This window comes from Buteo buteo, chromosome 13 (genome assembly GCF_964188355.1).
Source record: "Buteo buteo chromosome 13, bButBut1.hap1.1, whole genome shotgun sequence".
Taxonomy (NCBI): domain Eukaryota; kingdom Metazoa; phylum Chordata; class Aves; order Accipitriformes; family Accipitridae; genus Buteo; species Buteo buteo.
In genome coordinates, this window is record NC_134183.1 from 26,701,235 (window position 1) to 26,725,858 (window position 24,624).

Consider the following 24,624-nt stretch of genomic DNA (forward strand, 5'->3'; position numbering starts at 1 on the left):
AAGAGACGTTAACAACGGAGCTTGCCGGGACAGAAGCCAGCCTGGGTGGAAACGCGTGGTTCGGAGAGGGAAGCTCCGCTCCCGAAAGCCCTGTCTCTCCGCAGAAACGTCAGCCGGAGCATCGGGCTTCGCGGCTCTCCCGAGGCGCTGGCGCGGCGCGGGCAGGGGCCCGGCCTTGGCGGTCACCTCGCAGCGGACCGCCGGTGTACCGCGCGTTGGGGAACCGCAGGTCGCCGGTGCCTGCGGAGGGCAACCCGGCGTTACGCGTTACTGACACGACGCGGCGGGGAACAGCGTTAGTTGAGGTTCGTTTGAGCTTCGTGCTTACGCATGGGAGCGCCGCTGCCGCCACGAGCGCTGCGTCAAACGCATCCTGGAACTCGGTCCGAGCAACAGTGGAGGAAAGTTCATTTTGGAAGGGAAAAAGGAGGATGCGTTTCTTCCCCTTCAATCGACTCTGTTCCCGGTTTAGATGAGGAACCGCCCAGGGCAGGAACCTTGTCTTCTTTGGGCTCTATATGCTATAGCAAACTTTGAGAATCAGTACCATAAAGCGCCTCATGCAATAATTCCCACGCTGTGTTTCATTATATATCTTTTGCCCAAACTGTACACTAGAATAAACACCATTTGTAAGGGTAGAAAAAGAGATGAATTAAGTTTGGCTCAAATTACTTGGGTTCCCTAAATATGAAAAATAAAGACTTCCTAGAAAAATCTCTCATCTACAATGCATGTCTAATATTATGACATTCATTTTTATTTAAGACATATGCAGGTAGATGGCTCAGTGCTTCCTTTGCAATGAAAACATGGTTCACAAGCGAGTTAAATCTGGCTCAAAGGTCGTGGTATCATTCCTGAAATACCGTAGCCATACAAGAGTGGTAATTTTGTATGAACTCAGTCAGAACATTCAAATTCATTTAAAAACTTTGATTCTCATTGTCGGGCCTTATCATTTGTCTGTACTGTTGTGACACTATGTTGAACCAGGTATTATCTGTCTCCCCTTGCTGCAAAAAGCCAACATTAACTCCATTTAGCGTTGGGCTAAGCTGATAGACATGCAAGTGTGTGCTCACACCTGAACCATCAGTTTCTGCATTACAGGGTAACAGAGCTCTGCACATGCAGCCAAAACCTGGTGAGCCTCAGCATGACAGCAACAGTCTCTTAAGAGTCTGAGGCTCGGTACACTACCAAATTTACTAGACCCACTCCAAGAATTAGAAAGGGATGTTCAAAAATCAAAACCAAGCATTAAAAAAAAGCAGCAGAATTGGCAGCTGCTAGTTTAAACTGAACTTGTAGATCACAAGAAATGAAAAGTCCTCACATTAACAGCCATTTAGCAAGGCAAGTTCAGTAGTAAACTCTGGTCCCAGAATCCATTTGCTGCAAACAATAGGTGAAAATTTGAGAAGACCCATGCAGCTGCAAGCATTCAGCTTTTTCAGTACAAGATCTCACAACTAACAGGCTAAATTCACTCTCTTACTGCAGGAGAAATCCCAAGCCTGCTGATCCACAGCTACTTGTTCCTGCCTGGATTCCCATGTGCTAGCGCTAGTTCTTGGCTTACAGAACAGGAACAGAAGGAGCAGTAGAAGCCCAGTAAAATTTTCTGGAGATGGTTCAATAACTTTCCAAAGGAAAGCAGAGAAAATGGGGGATTTCTGAATTCTTCAGCTCACACTGTAAAGCACTTCTGACAAACTACCACATTCCTGTTTCCTCCCTTCCTCTTTTTTCCCTTTCTAATTAATCAATCTAAACCTCCTTACATCCCACATGAAGTTAATAAGCAAGTTCTTCTATGACTAGGTCCTTCATCTCGTGTAACAGCAGTATTTGCGCCATACTGATTGATTCTCATGGTTATCATGTTGACCTCCAAGTTTAATATTTGTAAATCCAAGGGCTAAAAGGAGCAAGGGAATTAGGAAAAAGTAGCTGGAGGCCAGCCTGGGCACAAGACTTCTTTGGTATAACCTACTGTTTTAGGACAACGTGCTTGAGGCAAGGAATTTTCCATGCCTTTTTTCCTGTTGATCCTGCAAAACTGTAAAGAGATTGACATCAAATTGTTTGAGATTTAAACTGTTTGTGATAAGCTTAGATGGAGAGACAGCACATTGTTTCACTGGAACAGCTTGTGAAGAAAATGAAGGGAAAATGAGTCATCAACATCCTCTCTGCCTCACTCTGTCTGGGGGAGTGTCAGCCTTCAGAGCGTTGTGAAGCGGGGCAGGGCATAGCACCACCGCGAAATACATCCCTGTGACCCAGGAGTGATGGCACACGGCCTACGGAAGTCACCTTATATCCTTTTATGACGTTGATCAGCCATACAGAACATGATGTGATTAGACCCTAAGCTAGCAGCCTTAGTCATCCAAAAAGAGTGACTTCTTGCACATTCACATGTTAAATCTTCTTTTCATCACTGTAGCTCAACCTTAGAGGGCTAAGCAGTAAGACAAATATTTGCTACTTGTCACCCTCAGCGTTACCTTCCAACCACACCAACAGTCAACTCAAAATTCCTCCGATATCTCCTTCCAAATCAACAACTGTCAACAGTGAATTAGAAGGAAATAATCAAGCATTATTTTATACATTATTGCATTTAAGGACCTTTAACCTGAAGCAAGCTTCTGTTATGTAAAATGGAATATAACTGGTTTACACAAAACTCCTTTTGCTATGTTGTTCCTGTATCTCATATTTATATCCCAAATTAAACTATCAGTCTGTCACTGGCACTTTATGTTATTTGTTATGTAATCATCACTAGAACTAGTAAAATTTGTGATGCCAACCTTACTAGGTTTTACATTGCATTAAACCAGCTGTAACTTGATCTCACTGCAGTAAGTGCTAAAGGATTTTAAGAAACCTAAGGAAGCCCTATCTCAATATTGCAATATCCAGTAGCCAGTATGAGGCCATTTGATTGCTTACTTACCCTCATGTAGATGAAATACTGACTCATACACAGAAAGAAAAAAATCAAATACAGCATTCTTCTTTATGAAAAATGAAGTAAGTTACCATTAAATAAAAGTAATCTGGTTTGGGCTTTTTTTTTGTTTGTTCGTTTGACTCCATAAAAAGTTTTACCAGAGATACGCTCTGTTATTCTGCAGCTGTTCTTTTCAAGTTGTTCAAAATATGTGCTGGAGTTCATGTAGTTAAATCAGATGCAAATGCCAGCTGATAAGGAGATCTAGTTAATATCCTACTCAAGGTCAGATTCTGTGTAGAAACCATTTTTGTCCCTTACTAAAGTCATCTGTGGCAGAAAAGAGGTATTAGTGATTCACTTTTCTTATTCTTTTAACAAGGGTGAATTCTCCCAATATCTCCTCTTTTTTTTTTTTTTGGCCACACATTTGTCCATTTCTGATATATCTAGGTAAATCAGCTGTCTAGCTACAGCTAAAGTGGCAACTCACCAGTTTACATTTTGACTGCTACTCCTGAACACTGAAGATACTTATTTTTTCAACATGAATGTTTAAAACTTGTCAAGTAAGAAAAAAAAGTACGATGACGCAGGTTAATAGGATCTGTAAGTCCCCTCCACGATATGTGAAGGGTTTTTCTAGTGCTGGAGTTGCCAAGTTTTTGTGAAAATGCTTTGCCCAATACTTCTTAGATAATACACCAAATAACATTACAAACACACAACTTCTCAGCAATTCAAAATATGCCGTTTCAAAATGGGATGAAGTAGAAACAGCTTATTGCTGTCAATCACAACACTTCGGAAATAGTACCTAAAAGGAGGAGGATTGTTTCCATTGAAGCCAGGGAAAATAAAACTCAAAAAATGTGTAACTTAAACTGTTTAGAAATTTTGATTACTTTGTTGGTATGTGGTACACTCCAGAGTTACACATCATCTTCTGAAGAGGTTCCAAAGGTTAGGTAATCATTTTGCACTATACCGAGGTTCTTCAAAACCAAAAAGTAGTTAGTCTGAGAAATATGTTAGCTTTAACAGCTGAGAGGATGTATTCCCTCAAAGGAAACAAGTGCCTTAGCTGTACATTCAAGAAATAGGTCATAAAGTCTAGGGTAAATTCAAGATACATCAGGAGAAAAATAACGTACAAAAAGTTAATTTTGCATATTTAACAGTCATAAAACAAATTATCCCCTGTAACTGATTTAGACTCCAAGCTCACAAGCAATGTATGTATTTAAATGAATAGAACTGTTCGTGTAATAGAATTGGCAAAATAGCAGTGACATCTTACTGTGTGAAGTAATTATAAAAAGGGAACATGGAGGTAGCGTGCCTTTAGAGGCAAGGGAGGTGATTCGGTATCACACCAAGGCCACCAGTGCAGTTCAGTTCCCCTCTAAGGGTGAGGCCGATCGCAATAGCAGGAGGGTGCTTTCGCTGCACTGAGGTGTTAACTTTGGGCTACAGCGTCATGCAAAGTCAGCCATTTACTTTGCAACGCAGATGCAGGGAAAGCTATGTGAGGCTTCTGAGTTTCTCAGTGCTTTCCTGTTTTTCTGGGCCTGGCAAGTTACCACCACCACCACCAGGGAAGGACTGCAGAGGGGCTTCCTGATGGCAGTGCAAAGGGCCCGCTGACCTAACACACCACACTCGGAGTGCAAAACCAGTAACCCAAGTTCGGCTTTGCGGTATGGCTTGTCACATCCAAATTAGGCAAATGAGAGTGTGGTTTTTCCAGTTTTAAAATCTGCATTAAAGATATTCCATATTAATAGGAAGGGATATCCAAGTTAATGAGCTGATTGAGCACACACAGTAGTTCTGAATGTGCGATTTTTCCTTCAACATGCTCCGTAAGTGTACAAAAAAAGATACATCACCCAACCCATCATCTAAAGTATAATGTAAACATATCCTGTATTTGGGAATACGATACATTACCCACTGCTCAGAAAACTGTGTTTAAGAGCTTAACCAACACAGGCCGAAGTCTTGCACAAAACTGCCAAGGGTGTGCCTCCACACATCTCTATTGACATGTGTAAAACCAGGAGCTGCCAGGAACAGTATGGGGACATTTACATCATAATGGTGACCCTTTGCAAGATTTTTATCAGTGCCTGCCTTTAAAAAAAACCAAACCAAAACAACAAAAAAAAACCCCCCAAACTACTTGATGTCAGTTTTGTTCCTTCTGAACTTTCTCCCCCCATAACTTTCATAAGATTTTTTTTTTAAAGCTTCCCTGTGAAAATTGTTTCCACTGCAATCTTTGGGCTCACAAATTCTTGAGTTTTTGCTTGTTAGTGGCTGAGCTGGTCATGGCGGACAGGCAGTGAGGTGGCCTTTGCGTAGAGATGCTCCACATGCACGAAGCAGAGGTGCAGCATCTCCTTCCATGACTGCGCTGCCTGAACCAGGGGGGGAAAGCACCAGCAGCCAGAGGTGCTGCTGCTCCGTGCAGTCAGGCAGCAGTAGCAGGCAATGCCAGCTACAGTTTAAAGAAATTGCTTTGCAAGAACAGGGCAGCAGGTCAAACCAACTGCTTCCTGAATTTGTGAAATCAGAAACAAGTTCACAGGTATCCTTACAGAGCTCCATTTCTTGATTATTTTTTTTTCTTTTTAAATCCAGGGATAGGTACCTTGTATTGAAAAGGTAAAATTTTAGGTAAGCCTATACAGGACCGGTCTTAATTGTCCAACTTTGAATTCTTATTTGACAGTGACCCTGGACAAAAGTGTCACTTTGTTCTGCAGAGGCTTGCTGCTCCATTTCTTAGAGAAAAAACTACCAATGGGCATGCATTTGCTCTTTTTTCCATTGTCACTATAAATTTACTTTTAAATTTTTTTAAAATCAGCTACCAGAGAAATACTTACCTATCAGAGAAACACCCATTTGCTAATTTTCTGCAGTTAGTTGCATTAAATCCACAAGGATGGATCAATTTCCCAGCATAGTCTCCGTTACCTTTTGAAAGAAAGGTCAATTAAAAGGACCCCACTTTTCTTCTAGCTTTGATAGGGACACATCACAACAAAGGTTGAAATTAAAGTAACTGAGTTACTGTTGAACTTTTAAGCGTATTGATACCTGTTATATTTCCTTGTATTCCCAATACAGAAGTTGATGTATTCTGGTAGCCTTTCTGCAAAACACAGGGAGAGCCACCACTAGCACATTTCAGCCTCTGATAAAACTGTAAAAAAACTTCACTTTTTTTGGTTTTCAAATCTAAGCCAGGCTGTTGCACCAACTTCAATGCAACCCCAGAAAGTCAGTGGGACTGTAACACAGATAAGGATGTGCAGAACATGAGCTACTGTTTTAAATTACTGTTACTGGTGGATTGAGCTGGTGGGCATGACTGCTGCATTTAAGAGGGTCCAAAAGATTAAACCTCCTCATAAACACTGGTCACCACACCAGAACAGAGGCAAATATTATTCTCCAAGACAAAGTAATGTGCAAATGCACTTCAAAACATGCTGGTATTGCCCCAAATAGAAAAGAGGAGGAAAGAAAGGAGGTGAATATGTGCACGAGCAAGGAGAGGGAACAGAAAACCAGATAGCAGAATACCTGTGAGCACACTCTTAAGAAAAAGCTGAAAGGAGCTCTTTTGATCTAAACACTTTCTTGGTTAAAAGGTCTTTGAGCTGCAAGCAAAAAAACTGTTCTCAGCTATTTGATGCCCTCTGTGTTCAGGGAAACAGGATCTTGCACATTCTTTAAGAGGGATTCCAGAGATACCTGAGCCTCCATCATCAGCTTCTCTGAAGAACACAAAACCTTGAACTTTGATCACTCCCTTCTGACAAAAGGGGATAACAGTCTGAATTGCTCTCCTCCTCCTTTCCTCAAAAATTAGAAAGATAAACCATTCACAGTAAGATGTGCCATATAGGCTATCTGAAAATAAAACAGTGCTTCTGAAAGCATTACAAATCTAAAGACAACTTTTAAATATGCTTAAATCTAACAGTTTAGTAGAAGTAAATTATTCCAAGTGAAAAATCAAACCCATGTTGCGGTGATCAAACTGGAGTTTTTCTATGAAGAAAAAAAAATGCAGATTATTCAAGCTGGAAAACAAGCAGAACAATGCCTTAATAATCAGAGCAGTAGAGTTGGAATGCTCTGCTGTAGATTGCCTCGTCCAGCCCCACTGCAGGCTGCCAGGCCTGCATCCACTTGTATTTTGAGTATCTCCAAGGATGGAAATTCCACAACTTCTCTGAGCAACCTGCTCCAGTGTTTGACCACACTCCCAGTGAAAAGCTTTTTCTTATGTCTAAACGGAATTGTATTGTAAAGATTGGACCAATCTAAATAGGCAAGCACTTGTTAACTAATAATGGTAACCCTCTTCCTTAGAAGAAAATGCCTCTCTTCTGCTTGCAATTTTGAAGCCTCTGAGATTTGCACTTTTACTAAAGTGTCAAATGCACCAGCCTTAACAAGAGTGCATGGGGAACAGACAGTGACAAACAAGTTTGCTGACTGCAGCTATGTCTATTCTTAACTTCTCTACTTTTTAAAATACATAAATTCAAAGAGCATTTTGGAGAGTTTTCTCCCAGTTAAGTACTCAGTTACTGTGACTCAATGCTACTGGAACCTCCAGTGTATGAGCAGAAGAGGCTTAAAATACTTACAAACATTTTAAATACAAACACACTATCACAGGGTTCTAGGGATGTAACAAGGATCACATACCAAGTATATTCAGGTTCAGTAATTTTCTTTTTTTCCCTGCCAACATTTCCAACCCAAGCCTGGGTTTCAAGACTGAAGCTTGGCTTTTTCTTGCCCTTCATGTCTAAGGCAAAGTACATTCAGGTGAACAATGCTTCTACAGCCCTATTTCCTAGGCTGAATGGAAGTAAGCTTGTTACCATCAGGAAATTTGCACGTTAAATTTCTAACTCACTGTTTGTCAGGTATACTTTCACAGTGCCCCATGACTAACAGCTGTGCAACAAGCATTTTGCTGAGTTAGACCAGTAAAATTGATGTAGCTCAATTCACAGACTTCAGTTCTTCCCCTGCCCCTGGAAAAAAAAAAAAAAAAAAGGGGGGGGGGGGGGGTTGGGAGACAATCCACCAAAACCACCACAAAGGTATTTACAGACTCATAACTTTGATACATCAGACAAGATGTATAAAAACTGCAACTACATATTTGTGGAGGTATATCATGAATTTTTAATTTACTTGGTATTATGAAGTGTTAACTGTTTTGCCATGAATGTTCACAGTAAGAAAAAGATGAGTCAGAACAAAGCAATTACTTAACTATTTTTTTTTCCAAGTAACATTTATTAATAACATTCTTAAAGTGATAACTTAAGAGTCATAAGGAAGGGGGCTGTTGTCAGTAAACATACAATGAAAAGGTAGTAAGATTTTTATATTAAAGTATGACCAAAAAGGCTTTTAACGTAGTGTTTAGCCCAACCAAATTTACTACTAAAAACATTCAAAATTGCTAAGTATTGCAATCAGTTCTGTTGAACTTATAAAAACCTCATTTCAGTAGTCAATACTAACCTATTATTTATATAAAATTTTAAACTCCACTCTTAACTTTTGTAAACAAAGCACCTAAGCATTTGAAAGAAAAAAGTTAGTTTACATCCCATTAAACTGCAGCACATGTGTGTGAAACCTCAGGCATGATCAGGCATGGAACATAATTAGGCACAAAACAAGACAGAGTTTCCACAGCCAGCTGCTGAATACACTTGTTACCAAAGGTCGTCTTTATTTATACTAATTCAATTATCATTTATAGCTGAAAGTTAAATAAATCCTCCATGCAGAAGATTTCAAAGAGAAAAAGGAGTCATATTACATAGATTTGTGAAGCTTCTGAGGGCTTTGAGTAGTGCATGACTGAGTTATGACTTCTTTATCTCTTTCAGGAATTTTCAGAAACTTCATAGCCATCTAACTTTGGCAGATACTGGGCTTGTTGAAGAGCATGACAACACATCAGAAGACAAATTTTCAGTCTGCTATTGGAATGCTGAGGTATGCTGTAATTTACTGAAGTCCCAGTCAAATAAAAATTTAACATGGTGCACAAGATCATTGTATTCTAAGGCTGCCAGATCGAGCTTAGGTCAAGAAAGTCAAGAGGGGCAACTATTAACATACAAAAACTTTTGTAATTTCTGTTTTCTTACGGAAAAACAAGGTGGTTATCTTACCCATATAAACTGGCACCGCAGTCAATCTGTGTGAACAGCAAGAACTGATACTCAGGCTGTAAGTGTGTCTGCTCCTGACTCTCGTGAACAAGAGTTCAAATTTGATATAAATTACATAAAGTGGCAAATTTGCAGTAAACCTTTGTTAACTGCCAATACAGATTTACAATTGTCTTAATTAGCATACTTCCAAAGTAAATCTAGCTACACTAGATTTAATCTGGGTAAATTTTCCTGAGCTGACACGCCCCAAACTAACTATAAATGTCTAGAGGTGACCTTCAGACAAACACCGAGGCACTTACATGAGGCACTGCAGGAAAGCCTGCATTGCCATTGCCCAGCATGTGCTTATTCGGTTGTTTCCTCCAGGGTTCTTGAACTTGTACTGACTATAGATATGACATTAATTTAAAGAATAAGAAAAATGTTTTAATGACTACCTGACATTAGCACTAAGTGAACTCAGTGGTTTCCTGTTGCTGCCTTCTCCAATTTTCTTTGGTGTAAAGTGTTAGCATTCCAGCTATACAAATTTTCTATGCCTAATCCCCCTCAGTTAGCAGTTTCCTGAAAAAAAGGAAGTGTCAAACAAACTCAAACTCTTCTAAATGCCAACTAATGATTTAAACTATTTTTCCTTTTCCAAGTCTTTAAAAGCTAAAACAAATTAAGATTAAACAAGTTAAACACATGCATTGGCCTATAACTAACACAGGCACTACTAGCACTATTCAAACCTGTTTTGTCTATCAATTGCAAAGAATTTTCAAAAACAGTTTAAAAAAAAAGTATGGTGTAGATGCAAAAGCTAAAAAAATCTGTCCTGTCTTCCACCACCCCTTTGAATTGATCCACAGCCAAATGAAGACCACAAATACAGACCTAGTCTCAATGGGTAGAAGAAGAACTAGGCCAGAGTTAACATTTCACCCCACCCTCTCAAATAGCACTCCTTGAGCAAAAACTCTCTTGCCTTTCACACCATCTTGTTTGTCAACTATTCCAGGAGCTGCACTGAAGTTTCCAGGACCACTGTATAAGTACCTCTCCGCTTTTATTTTTTTGGAAATAGTTGGCGATGTATATAATCCAAAGACTTGCATCAAAGCTTAACAGTTTTCACAGTTAAGGCATAAGCCAGTGATACTACGGGGCAGGGCGGGGTGGGGGGGGGCTCACAACCCCAAGCTAAATTTGCCCTGTTATCTATTTTATGGCTTACAATGTACATAGACTAACATACACACTTTTTATTCAATTAGTTGTAGTAATGGAACTATAGTTTCATTCTTCAGTTGCTATAGTTACATTACTATCAATCTTTGCATTCAAAATCTGGAAAGAAATCCTATGAAGGGTACTGTACTTTTTTTAATGTGACTAGTCTTAATCAAAATTAAGAGAACATTTAATGCATCAAACTGATACGGGCAAGCAACTTATAAAAATATACTGTATAGAAACACATTTGGAAAATTGCATAGAAAATATCCTTTTATTTAAATTGAAATAAGGCACGGTTTTACTAGCTATGGTTTGGCTGTAAAAATGCAAGTCTATTTTGATTACTTTTCTGTTATTAACAATATTTTCCATAAAAATATAGGTGCAGGAGTAAAAAACCATTTTACAGAGTAGGAAATACTCTATTGTAAAACTTCACCAAATTTACTGTAATTAATTTGTAGAAAATTTGAATACTATTTTAAATCAGGATCCTACACATTATTGTCCTCCAGGCTGTTCACTGGCTGATACTGTGCTTTCTTCATTTCCTGGGTAATCCAGGTGTTCCATCATCTAAATGTAAAAAGAAAAAAAAAAAAAAAAAAGAGATGGCTCTTTATAAAGAAGTACTGCTTTTCCCCCATTGGTCCAAAGTATTTGTTAGCTAAGAGAAATATAATTAAACATGTGTTAGAGTGCATTTTAGCAGAAGATAGGAAGTCCTCTATAGATCGGAAAAGTATTCAAGCCAAATAATCAAAGCTCTCTTAGCTAATGCTCTCCACTACAAAAGCATTCTCCAACTAAAGATCCAAGACCTCTACAAGAAATTAAACTTATGAGTCAAAAGTGTCTCAACTATCAAATACTGAGAACAAAAAAAACATTTGGAGTTAAGCAAATTATTCAAAGACATGGTTTGCAGAACTGGAAATAGATCTTAGGATCCTACCTAACATTTACAGGTGGCAAGCGATAGCTTGAATATAAAAGACTAGCTTTCTCTTTCCCTGACTGTAAAGGCTAGCTATATTACAGTCAGCAAACCTAACTGTATTGGCAGCATTTATTTGTAAATTTTCCTTTTATTTTGAAAAGGATAAAGGAAATGGAATTGTAAAGTCCTGCAACAGAAGAGAATCTAAACCAGATTATTATATAGACTGATTATACTTTCCAGTTAACTGATTAGGTCACCTGAATAACACAAGACAACATTCTACTTTTCCTGACTAAAAAGCAACCTGTTTCCCTATCTACTGCTGTATTGCTAGAGGGCAATGAAGGCTCTGGCTTCCTCCCTGGGACAAGGCATTGAATACATTACAGAGGTAATACACACGTTTGTTAGCATGACAAACTGAGACCCAAAAGTTTGAGGGCTTCGGAATTAAGCATAATTAACAAGAGGCCAAGGATTGGACAGTTTTGATAGCTGACAACCAGAGACAAAAGATACAGAAGTAGTAAAACTAATGCTGAAAACCAGAATGTCTCAAGGAGCTAATATGCCCAGTGTGGCAGGATTATTAGGACAAGGGCATAATGCTTTCAGCATCAAAAGGTAGAAACCCTTGCATAAATTCTTCCATAGTGGCATATCCCCACCTAGTAGTAAAAAGGCTCCTTGTCTTTCTGTAAAACAGCTGCTCACCATGTGGGTTCTAAGCTGGGCAGATTTCCACATGCTGAGGACACAACTGCTTTCTCGTCTTACTAGCACCCGCTGCAGGATCCTTTGCAAGACAAAGCCAGGCTCTGATACTGTTGTGTCATTCACACTTTAGCATGCTATAATTCTATATATAGGGCAAAGAGAGTAGTTCCATTAACTTCTCTTTTCTTCTCTAGCTATGACCCACCTCTGTGCCATACCTTCTTTTATGCCAACAGAGTTGTTTGATTGCAAGGTACACAAACATGCCTTATTAAAAGCAGGTTTGTTTAAACAAGCTGTTTCCCAATCCAGATGCACCAACATGCCTTGCAGTAAATTGAGATGACAGTTCCAAGGCAGAAACAAGTCCCTGGGACTTGGTAGAGCTTAGGAGAGCCTAGTGGCCACAGTATCAATGTGACTAAAATCAGAAAAGGTCTTTCACATCTCTCCCTTCATGTGTCAGAATTAAGACAATAAGAATGAAGGCAGGCACTAGTCTTGCCAATACACCTAACAACTGAGTTATAGCAATAGCACCCGCTCAGTGAATACCAAGCTCCCGTGCTAATGACAATCTTGCATTCACTTCAGTATACCTAGAACTTTGCCTCTACACTGTGAGCAAAAACCCACATCAAAAGTCACCCAAAGCAAAACACTCCCTACAATTACAGAATTCAAACAGTCACTTTGAATGAGGATTGATGTGTCTGTTTCGGGGAAAAAAAAACAACAAAAAACCCACACACAGACCACATTGCATCAAGTAATGCCATGTATCTTCCTTCATCCTAGGGAGGATCATCTAACAGCTGGCATAGAGAAGGTAGTTTTGGTAAGCATTTTTGTAAAATGTTTCCCTATCAGATAGACAAGATGCTTCCAGAAGGAAGAGTTGACACTATTTGCAACAATTCAGTGTATCCCAAACTCAAATATTCTTCTCTTAATCCTACAACAAGGTAAGTAGCAAAAAATGTACTTACGCTGGAGATACCACCTGTATTTAAAGTCTCTGCTTAATGTATCAGATTTTTAAGTTAACTTTAAAACCAAAATGGCTACTAGAGCATAAAGGGTGTTTGGGTTTTTTGATATACATAGATGTTACAAAGCCAAAAAAAAAGCCACCCCACCCAATTTCTAATCTGTCCACCCTCTAGAAGAAGGATAGCCCACAACTTGAAGTCAGGGACAACAGATGCCTTTCTGAACATGTAAGATTGCATTAAGCAGCTTTTTCCACAAGTGTACCTCAGTTGTAGGTTCTCTCAGGACAACCCTATCCTCAAAGCCTCAGCAGAAGCTGCAGGAATCTTTGCGACAACCAGCAGCAAGATGAAGGCACTGTGCTAAAATCCTGGACAAAGTTATTGTTTAAAGCCTCCAAAGAGCCAAAGCAATCAGACCGTACATTGTGGAGAGCTAATGAACATTTTTAAAGTGGAAAAGATTCAGAAGCTTTTCTCCCACATCTGAATTTCTGACAGTTTTTAAGGGTGGGTGGGGGGTGTCAAGATAGGTTAAACATAAACATATTTCAGTTACTTATGTTTAGTTCCTAACATGGTGAACTATTAAAAACAAAAAAACCCAACCAAACCCCCAAAAACCACACACAGAGCCAAACTAGAAATGGCAATACAAACTCCTGCCTGTAAAAGAGCACGTAGTACCTATGCACACTTGCCTGCAAGATTCACTCATTATGATGCTGCATTCACAAAATTCTTAACAACTTATAGATATGATTAGTTTGCAAGTATCTAAAATGTGATTTAAAATTAAGTACTAAACAGCAGGTGCATGCTGTGTAACATGCTACTGACAAATCTGTTGATTTATTATTTCAAAGAGAGATAAGAAAGCTTGCTAAACACTTCAAATTGACCAACTAAAAAGTTGCAAGACTATTCTATCTAGAAGACTTCAAAGTTGCATTAGTCCACTGGATTTTTCATGATGTTACTAAAATCATTTCATAGATTGTACTCATACAAAAAACAAATCGTATTTTTAAATTAAATCAGTAACTGGGAAATACCTATCAAATTAGTTTATCATGCAGGCATACATGAGGAGTATAAGCAATCCAGAAAATCTAGAAAAACCTTTATTACACACTTCACAGCAGCCACACCGCCCATTTAGTGGTAGGGAAAGTAGGTACTTTACTCTCCCTAGAAATCCCTGTGCTTCAGTGAATAGTCAAAATGTTCTTCTGTGCAGCAACTCATTACAGCTCAAGGCTACTCCATAAAAAAGCCACACAGCATAACTAGAACTTAAGACTGCATCATTATGCAGAAACAGAAATGGCCTCACCTAAGAATTATGGGACCTCAGAGCTATCTTAGGGAGTCAAGTATCACCCATATGTATAAAGCAGAAACTGAAAAAAACTGATTTTAACAATCCTATCCAAGAACTTGAGTGCACACAGCAGGACAGAAGAATTTTAAGTTATAAAAATACAGTATGGCCATCTGATTTTAATTTGCACTCAGCCCCTCCCACTTCCTAGCCTCTTCTTGGGTTTGTATCTAATTTCTTTATTATTAAGGCTTTTTAATGAGACTTAAATTGTTTAAGTACTCTTTATTTGAGGAAAGGAGCTAGTGAGAAAAGTACTTTTTAGTTCAGAATTTAAGACATAGTCAGAGTTCACCATCTCAAATTGTCTTCAGCATATAGGGCAGACAAGCTACGCTTTATAAATAGATGTGTAACTCTAGACTGCTGACTAAAATTCAAGATTATATTTAAATGCTTAAATGCAAGAAGTTGAAATTTGAAAGCCTGCATTGCTCTCTCCATGCTGTGCTTGAGACAGGAAATGGTTAAAATAAATAGCATCAGTGTTAGCAGTCATGAGCTATAGCCTAGTAAGGTTAAACCTTCCCACTGCAGTCTAGATGCTGTGCAACAGCAAGACCACAAAAGCTGGTCCAAATCCTTGCTCCCTATCCCACTGCAAGCACTGCAGACAGTACGGGATAAAGTATACTGACAACTAATAAGATGATAGAGGGACTGTAGACATGATTACTAAATGCAAACTACAATACCGAACATTATAACAGATGACAACAAAATTGTTGTTTAGCACTAAACAGGTTTTCACATCAACACAGTGGCACAGAAAAATTAGGTGAAGGACTTCCATATAGGTTAACAGTAGAGGAACTAACACCCATTCTAAATATTTGAAGACACTCCTAGAGATTTGGGAAATTAGAGGCATACAAAGCCTGCCTGCAGGCTTAGGAATCGTGGCTCCATTGGTACTTTGAATATAAAGTTTTCCTGTATTCCTTTAAAGAAACAGAAAAAAACCTCACCTAAGAATAAAAACAGATTTATAGTTTGTCTTCACTTCTACCCTCTTCTATTGAACTACTCAGGAAAATTACAAAGATAGATGCAAAAAGGAATGAAAAGAGGAAGCAGAGGGGAAAAAAGAAAAAAGAAACCATAAGATGATTAATAAAATTGCATTAAAAGAAGGCCATAATCACACCTTGTAGCAAAGGAGTCCTGGAGGAGTCCGATACCTAAATAAAATTCATTATATTATTAAAATCATATACAACAAAAATCAGAAAAACCCCAAACTCAAAAAAGCTAACTAACGGACCATAAACAAACAGTGGCATTCATGAAGTTTAGTCACCTGATACACTGTACATGCTCTTGTACCCTATTCTTAGGATGCTTTGCTCTAACAAGTCTGCAAGGTTTCTCTGTTCCCATGAGGACAAAGCAAACCTCTACAGAAGTCTGGTCACCCTTGTCAATGGAGCAGCTCTGTTCCAGTCCAAATTACCATTGTGGGGCGGGGGGGTGGAGGGGGGAAGGTCTTCTGTCACCTTTCTACATCTTTCCTCCTCAGGATGAGCACTGAGAGCTGGTGATTTCAACCCTGGGATTGTGTGGTTTGGGTTTTGGGGGAGGGGGGGGAGGGGGGGTGTTGTTTGTTTTTTTTTTTTCCCCCATGTTTGTAAGTTCACTAAAGACAATTCCAAATACTGCTTTATGTGAGGAGTACAACATATGAGAAAGATCAACGCTGCAGCATTCTGAGAGTGCAACTTGAATAACACCCTCTGGAAAAAAAATTAATACAGAAAAAGTTCTCCAGAAAGTTATAGAAAAATAGGAGTTAATAAAGTTACACAGAGGTGTTCAATCACAGCCAAGTCTAACTCAGGGGTGGTGGAAATCAACATTTTAAATTGTGCCAGAAATGAAGTCATCTGACCTCAAAACAAGCTGAAGTTCAGAGCAGTTTTAATCCTTTAAGAAACCAGTTGAAAGGCCATGAAATAACTACTATGGCAACATAATTCTTCCAAGTATGAGTTTTGCTATGAGAAGTGCAAGAAATTCTTGCTGCTAAAAAGAGTTGCCAGATTTACTTAGGCCAATCCTACTCAGAACTCAAGTGAGGAAAATAAATTGCAAAGCTTTTTTCCCCTCCAACAGACCCAGAGTTACTGGGCTTTATATATGCAACACTGTTTATTTTAGAATAGCAAACAGTCACCAATTTATATACAAATGCATGGTAAGCCAAATTCATTCTGACCTACAGAGAAACATTTCTATTCATTAGACCTATGAAAGGAGAAGAGTTGTTTTTGCAGACAAAGAGACAGGGTATCTAGTTAAAGCTGAAGATATCCTAAGTAATTTCATACCTAGCCAACCTCCAGCTGAAGCAGGTGGAGAATGTTAGATCAACAAAAGGTAGCATTTAGCTGATAATACCATAGAAGCTGCATACCTGCAGTTTTACATTTACAAGAAGTACCACCACCTTGACTTCCAGTGATACACTTAAACCTTGCAATCCAGAAGTTGAAAAAGCAGGAGCTGCTCCTTTCCATCATCAACTTCGCACCACCCACCTACCCCCCCAACAGACTCTCCATTCTCTGAGCTGAGTTCAACACAGCCTAGATACAGGTGATAATTTCTGAATTCAAACAATATCAGACTTTAGGTCTCAAACAAAATTTAAAATAATCTCGAGACTGGTCTATCTTGTGATAAATGCCATCTCTCAAGACCTACTGGCACACTCTGTTACTACAAGTCAAATCAGGGGGAATGTGCACATGTCAATGGGCAGAGGCAGACAGCTGGTGGGATTTTAAGGACTGCAGTTCCTGTGTAGTGTTAGAGATAACCAAAGGGGAAATGCAGGAAACCCAAGGCAATGTGCACACAGTGTGTGCTGTGATAGAAAACAGTTATATACCCACCCAGCTATTTTGTTGCTGAATGCTCCATATAATCCTGATGATGTAGGACACCAGTGATGCATGGGAAGTTTCTAAAATTCTAGTTGATCACCAACTTTTTTGAAGTCTCTCAATAAAGGACTAGTGCAGATTGGAATCTGCATGCTTAGTTCAGTGACTCATGTTATACCACATCAAGATCATAGATGAAGAATGTTAAAACATGAAAAAAACATTTCAAAGAAAATAAAACAGAACAAATTACTTTTTCCCATGAGTACCGAACCAGCTATTTCATCTCCCTTAAGCTTTGTTCTGCCATGTCAACTACTAGACTAAGATTTTCTAAGAGTAAAGACTATTTTTGCTTATTAGTTCCAGAAGATAACATGAAGACTAGCAAAAATTGGATTGCAGGTGATATATTTCCAAGTACTTAGGGAAGAATATATTCAAAGGAATTAAAAACAAAATACTCAAGGCATCCAGCCTACCTGGTAACTGCTTCCTTTCCAAAACTTCTTCATCTCTTTGCGCCTCCAAGCAACAAGTGAGCTAGTAATGAGTGTACATGGTACAAGATAGAGAAGGGCAGGTTGTCCCATCTTCATTAATGCCAAGACAATGAAAGTCAGCACCATACCAATGGCATAAGCTATAAAAAGATATTTATATGTACACAGTCAAGAACAGGTGAATTTTTAAATTGTCACTCATTTAGTAAGCCAGAATTATTATTTTTTTAATAAAGTAATATCTTCCTTGAAAATATAATTGAAGAAAAGAGGGACAGTAAGTTGCTCTCTATTTGCAAGCTTTTTCAAAGCAACTGACTACCCTAAAGAATACTCACCTTAAATATGGGCAGGCATATTAAAAAGAGATTATAAAGAGATTCTTGACAACATTGAACCTTTAACTGAAGAAAACTATCTAGTTCTGCCATTTAAAAAAAGCTAGCATGAAGATCAACATTACTGAAATATCTCATGATTTACCTATTGTACAGGAAATGTAGTATACAGAAGATGAACTTGTTTGAACATCAAATCTTCGACAATAAGCAACCAGAAGCCCTTGAAGAAAAAAGAAAAAAGAAAATAATGAAATATTTTTCTCCCCAATCCTCCAAATCAAAGCAGCATAAGAAGAAACTATAGTAACATTTCCTATTACTTTGTTATCTTATTCCCATTTATTTCTGGAAAGCCAAGAATCAGTTTAAGAAATCCTACAGTAAGTCTTGAAAATCAAAGCCATAATGGAAATATGAGCCAAGTGAGCTTGGTATTAAAAGGTTTTGTGTTTTTAAGCAAGCTAATTATATTGTGCTATTTTCAATTTTCTAATACAGAAAAGTAACAACCTAATTTTAATACTTTTCTTCAATAGGATTTTAATGCTCGCTCTTAGCAAATTTGCCTGCACACTGTTCATGAGATGGTACTTCATGCCTGACTTAAGTAATTTGCTCAAGACTCGAACTATGGCAAAATTCAGCTCTTCTGAGAAAGATGAAAAAACTTGATAATAAGTTTTCCGTTACCTCACCTCTAATTAGGTAGTCTAGGATACAAAAATATTTTGAAGTCACAGAATACTTGCTTTCTGTGTGATTTCAATGAGATTTAATTAATACTGACAACTGGATTTATCTGTGGGACTTGCATTTACACAACACGGTGCAATAGAAAAGCAAAACTCCTTTACTATTTAAGTGTTCTGTAACATACTAAGCTTTCTTATATTGCGGCTTTTGTTGTATTCTGCACTGACAGATCAAGGCAAACTGCTGCATTTGATTTAGTAATTACTTTGTAGAATAAGTGTCAGTTGAGGATCAAACCTAAAATATTTAATCATAAGTTACAATTGCCAAAAACATTTGCTCACCTGGGACAATAATGTCTCCAAAACCCAACAATGAAAATGGCATGTCACACAGTGTCGATGCAGAGTATTCAAGTCTAGGCACTCTAATAACCACAGGTAACTGTAAAACAGTATTTCAGAAGCCCACATAAATCTAATCTAAAGCATCCTGGTATTTTGGATTTTTTGTTTGCTTAAATTAATAAACAGTTTTAATATTATTAATTTATTGTTAATGCAGAACTTCACAAAATAGGTAGAACCTAAAGTAAAAAACAGAAACCAACATAGAGAGTGGATAAAGCTTAGGCAACAGGTAAGCTAGATTTTCAGATTTACAAATAATATGCACGCACCAAAAAGTTATGACAAAATTTAACCATATAATGGGAGTAACAAATCTGGATTATTAACCTAACTATAGAGTATTGATCAATGATATCCAGGCCCTGAAGAGAAATTTGGACAATCAGGTTTTCCCCAAAAGAATAGTCTTTTCAGAGGGAATCATTTAAAAATCCAGTATCTGAAATACAATCCTTACTTTCTCATGGGGAGCTGAGCGTTCAGTAGGGACTTCCACCAAGTTTCCATCATTCTAGGATCAAACCCAAGTCAACAGGTATTTAATATTTAAAAGAAAATAGCAGAAGCTGGCTATATTTTGTGAGAAAGTTATGCCGAAAAGCACACTATGAATTAGCTACGTAGTGTCAGTATTTTTATGTTGCACATATTAAAACAACTGTTCATACCTTTTCACTGTTTCCAAAAGGACCAGCTGCAACTTCAACCATTATACTTGCCCCATTCTGAAATTAAGGTTATTTTTCAAAAGTCAGTGGTTTAATACACCAAAACATTCATACTACATTTACAAAAACTGCTTGTACCTCATCTTACAATTCAGGATTGGAAAAATCCTGACTATCAAAAGGAATGCACTAGGATCATACAGTATTGTACAGTATTGTTTTGCATTAAAAACATGTAGTCCAGCCTAAAATAACCATTAAAAAAAACCCAAACAACAAATCCACTAGATGTAGCTGGAAGTTTAGATAAAAACATGTCAGCTTTTTCTGCCACGAGCTTTCTGCTTCAGAATAAAAGAAGGTATGCTTGCATACAGTTCATACTACGCTGCAAATGAGCACTGCAGAAAGGACTAGAGCATGTTCCAATATATGGGTGTTAAAAGCAAAAGAAGCAAGAAAACTAGAGGACAGTAATTCTTCATCATCATGCTGTCACACAATTGGGGACAGCTTAGTTTTGGCCATGTGATTGCTGAAAACTTAAGTCATTTAACAAAATTTATGGCACCTACACAAGCATTACACTCTATGGCCCATACAAGATGACAATTTACGCCACCGCTGTCTTAAAAGGGGAAAAAGAAAAGGAAGTCAGCATTTCTGCATCAAGAATACTGAAAACGCTAATCTGTTTGACAAAAATACTGCCCCAATGCCCAGACAACATTTTTGGTTTTATTTTAAAGATAAATTCACAGACATACCTTTGTGATAAATGGTGTTATGAAGACAAAAAACACATCATATAGAAGGAGAAGGCCTAGAAGTATCACACAGGACTGGCAAAAAAAGGAAGAAAATATTACCATAGGTTTTCAAGGACTGCATAGCTAGATTCTGGTACTATTACTGTACCACCATGGTAAAAAAAAAAAAAAAAAAAAAAAAGGAAGAAGAAACACCCCTCCCCACCATGTTTTTATTCTGGCATAACATTTAGAACAGGATTAATTTCTTTAAATATTTAAAATGGTAAAGATTTTTTTTAATATGTATTTCTTGAGTGTTGAAAACTTATTTCCTGACACTAAAATTACAGATTCATGGCTTTAGAACACTTTCTTAAGGTAAGCAACTTACAGTACCTTAAAGTTGGGCATTTTCAGTGTTTTAATAAAGTTTAGGCAGAAAGCAACTCCCAAAATATCTTGCAAAATCCAAGCCCACCTAAAAATAAGAACACATTTTACATATTGTTCAAACTACCGCTGGAATCTAAATGCAATAACGATTTCAGATTTTACTGGAAATAGCAAGATCGCAAAATGGATTGGAAAGCAAGAAATTAGTTTTTAGGAAGTATTGCTACCAAAACCACAAAAATACTAGTTTCAAGATGATCAGCTTACACTAGCCTCTGATCATAAATAGGTAACTGCTCTTCATCAGCATACTACAGAGAAGATGAGTTGAACAGAGGCCATAACAGGGACTTGGTGTTCACTTGTATGATTGCTCACTTGATTGGAAGCCCTACTTAACATCTGGCTTAAGATGCTACTTAGGACTGTACTATAATATTTGTGTATTTGTGGTCCCGTGTGTCCACTGGACCATAGAAAGTATAGGTCCTATGGTCCCTATGGTATTTTTGCACTTTTTTGTCTTCTGTGGCAATTATTAGCAAACAAGCTAGTTCTTCCTCATCTTCCTATTTTTTTGTAACTTCAAATTACCACAGAGTTCATTTGTATAGCTTTGTTCTCTATAATTCCCATACTTGTTAAACTTCATAATACTTTCATGACTTTTTTGGCATCAGCACTGGAGTTTAGAAGGATGCTGTGCTCCAGGATTAGTTACATGATGGGAAGTTCATTAGTGACAATTACTCATTTTACTCTTAAGTCAGAATGCATTGCTTACCTATCTTCATTTCGAAACACCGCCCAGACGACAGCTGCTGCTATGCAGAATACAGCAAGAAAAATAAGCCTCACTTCAATGTTTTTGTTGCAACATGCAATCCTAAAAGAAAATAATTAAATTAAAAAAGAAATCCTGCAACAGCCAAAATGCATGCCTGCGCTATCATGGGTCCTTAAGCTGACATGGTGTTCTCATCCTGAGAGCTTCTCCTTTGCCCATTTGTTCCATCCAGACTCAGGTGGCATTATTCTTGCAACTGTAGTACCAGTCCTTCTCTGGGCTGGATTAAAAACACGCCCACAGATAGTAAGCCAAGTTGGGCTTTGATGGCCAGTCCTCATATTAGCAAATACATCCAGGGAAGGCAGCAACCAGATGAATTTACTTAATCCACTTCTGTCATGTAACAATTACGCCAACAGAACTATGTCAGTCATATCATAATTCCTGAAATGGGTGGTGGTGGGGAAAATCAGTTTTAGGACACATAATACAAGATTTAAAAATGGAATAACTATGTATTGCAAAATTATGAGTCAGTATCTGTTTCCACTGCCTACTCAATTTTCTGGGACAGTTCTTGAACTGGTATTAACTGACAGAAGTAATGCCTGTCCTGCAGCTTACACAAAACCTGCTGTCTTTTCTATCTGATCTCTACCTTTGATGGGCTACTGGATCACCTGGCACTAATATTCTGTACTATCCTATGCAAACATCATCCTAGGCTTCCAAGCTTATAAGCATTGTTCTTTTGGGGAAAAGAAACATTTGTTGCATTAAACATTAGGGCTTTTAAAGTGGAAAATACAGGGGAGAAAAACAGGGACACTCCCATACTCACTAATACCTGCAGGACACTTAACTCTGAGTAGTAAGAGGAGGCTATCTGTACACTGATAACGCACTGCCCGGAGTTAGGACTGTAACTGCTAACTTCTAACACAGAGGACATGAGCAATGTGTTGCCTTCTCAAGGAAGTTAAAACTTGGGTCTGTCACAGGTACAGTAGAGATTAAAATAAGTGTCAGGGGGAAAAACCCCACCTCTATTGCCTATAGCATAGTACTTGCTCAAAACAGGATCTCATGTGCAGGATTCCCCCTCATGGAGTTCCTTGATGAACAAAGTGAGCACATCCTACAGGCAATCAGAATTTTGTAAAACCTAGTTAAGACAGCCAAGCAGAACCTTTCAAGTTTGATTATAGCAATGCTTTCAAATAAAGGTAATGCAGCAAGTCTCCCATAACTCTATTTTAACTGTTGATTATGCTACAGATACCTTTAATATCTATTAAAGGAGCTTCTAGTTTTCTTTTTTAACAATCACACACACACTAAACCATACAAGAAACAATTTGTCAAACTGTTCTCATTTTTTCACACTACGTTGAGTAGCAACCAGAAAATACCCAAAAGAAACCTTACATTCATAACAATTTAAAGGTGTACTATACCTGCACTGCCCAAAAGGTATTTCTCCTATCAATGCCGCAAGACAGTTGTATAGACTCATTGCAGATGCCAAGCAGAAGACTGATATTATAACATACACTAAATAAGAAGAATGGAAGATAGGAATCAGTGACAAAATACAATAGAAAAAAATTGCAAACAGGAATCAAACACAATGATGTACATTTGATATAAACTGTTAACAGTTATAGCACTGCTCGACACAGTCATTGGAGACTATAGTCAGCTGATTACAGAAAGTGCTGAATTCTGAGCATCTCTGCCATGACAAGAGTTCTCATTAAGGAAAGACCTGAGTTTTGAATTTTTTTAATTGAAAAACATTTTTTTTTCCTCCCTTTAAGAAGAAATATGTCATCTGTTACTGCTTTCACATACTTTTATTTGGTTAAGGCTAAAACCAGTGATATTTTACAACTGCCAGTTTTCTCAATTTCTGATAATACTCCTCACTTCAAATTTTCCCTTTAATCACTTTGTCTGCTTATGCATAAAAATTTTAGCATCCCCAAGATCTGACTGATGATTTACGTGGCATTTTAAGACAAGAAACACCCCATGCCTTCCAAAAAAATTCTGTGTAGTTAGGAACCACCTGGTTAGGAAAGAACTCAATATTCCATGTTCTAACTTATAGTATATTGTGTATTCTAACTTATGGTAAGCACCTTGAAATGTGGACAAACAATAAAATCAGTTGTTCTGCTAGTTGGGGTTTGGGGTTTTGGGTGGGGTTTTTTTGGTAGGGAAAGTCTGGCTAGAAAGCAATTCTGATACCTATAAGGAGATTACTGAAAAAACAGGCAAGAAAGGTGAATTTTATAGTTGTAACCAAGATCGTGCGCCATTAGGATCTGTTAAGCCTCCAACAGGCAAAACAAGTTTTGCACAACAGGTTCCTCTGAAGTCAGTAACAAATCAGCTGCTTAGGAAATCTAAAATTTTGAGGCAACAATGCAGAATTAATAATGCCCGAATACTTACGAAAAGAGATACAGAGAACTCCATCACAGAGCTCAGCTTTGCAACTGGCTTTGTGCTGGAAACACTCCCTCCCTAGTACTTTGGTTACAGAATTGATCTTAACCCCAAGTACTGATATTACAACTTAACATTCACACACTACAGTAGTGACACATCAAAGTGGGGGTTTTTTGGTTACTTGTTTTTAATTAAATACAGATTTTTCCCTGGGACAGCACGTCATACCATGGTAACAGCTTTTTTACCTCCAAGAAATATCATATATGTC

The 24,624-nt window shown here is 38.0% G+C and overlaps 1 protein-coding gene across 5 annotated transcripts in view; it reads right to left on the bottom strand.

Annotated features, from left to right (window-relative positions):
• Positions 1–10,677: 10,677 nt before the first annotated feature.
• The window catches only part of SPPL2A (signal peptide peptidase like 2A), a 28,168-nt gene continuing 14,221 nt past the window's right edge, over positions 10,678–24,624 (bottom strand). For 2 of the 5 annotated variants that reach the window (XM_075045196.1, XM_075045200.1), the window contains exons 7-16: positions 23,354–23,450; positions 21,891–21,992; positions 21,110–21,191; positions 20,729–20,803; positions 19,962–20,018; positions 19,751–19,804; positions 19,228–19,327; positions 18,333–18,410; positions 17,829–17,989; positions 10,678–11,001 (exon numbers count right to left, since the gene is read on the bottom strand). In XM_075045196.1, the coding sequence (XP_074901297.1) occupies positions 10,927–11,001; positions 17,829–17,989; positions 18,333–18,410; positions 19,228–19,327; positions 19,751–19,804; positions 19,962–20,018; positions 20,729–20,803; positions 21,110–21,191; positions 21,891–21,992; positions 23,354–23,450 (881 nt within the window). In that variant the 3' untranslated portion in view covers positions 10,678–10,926. Of the gene's footprint in view, positions 11,002–15,608; positions 15,643–17,828; positions 17,990–18,332; positions 18,411–19,227; positions 19,328–19,750; positions 19,805–19,961; positions 20,019–20,728; positions 20,804–21,109; positions 21,192–21,890; positions 21,993–23,353; positions 23,451–24,624 lie in introns of all 5 variants that reach the window. The other 3 variants (XM_075045197.1, XM_075045199.1, XM_075045198.1) reach the window with 3 other exon arrangements.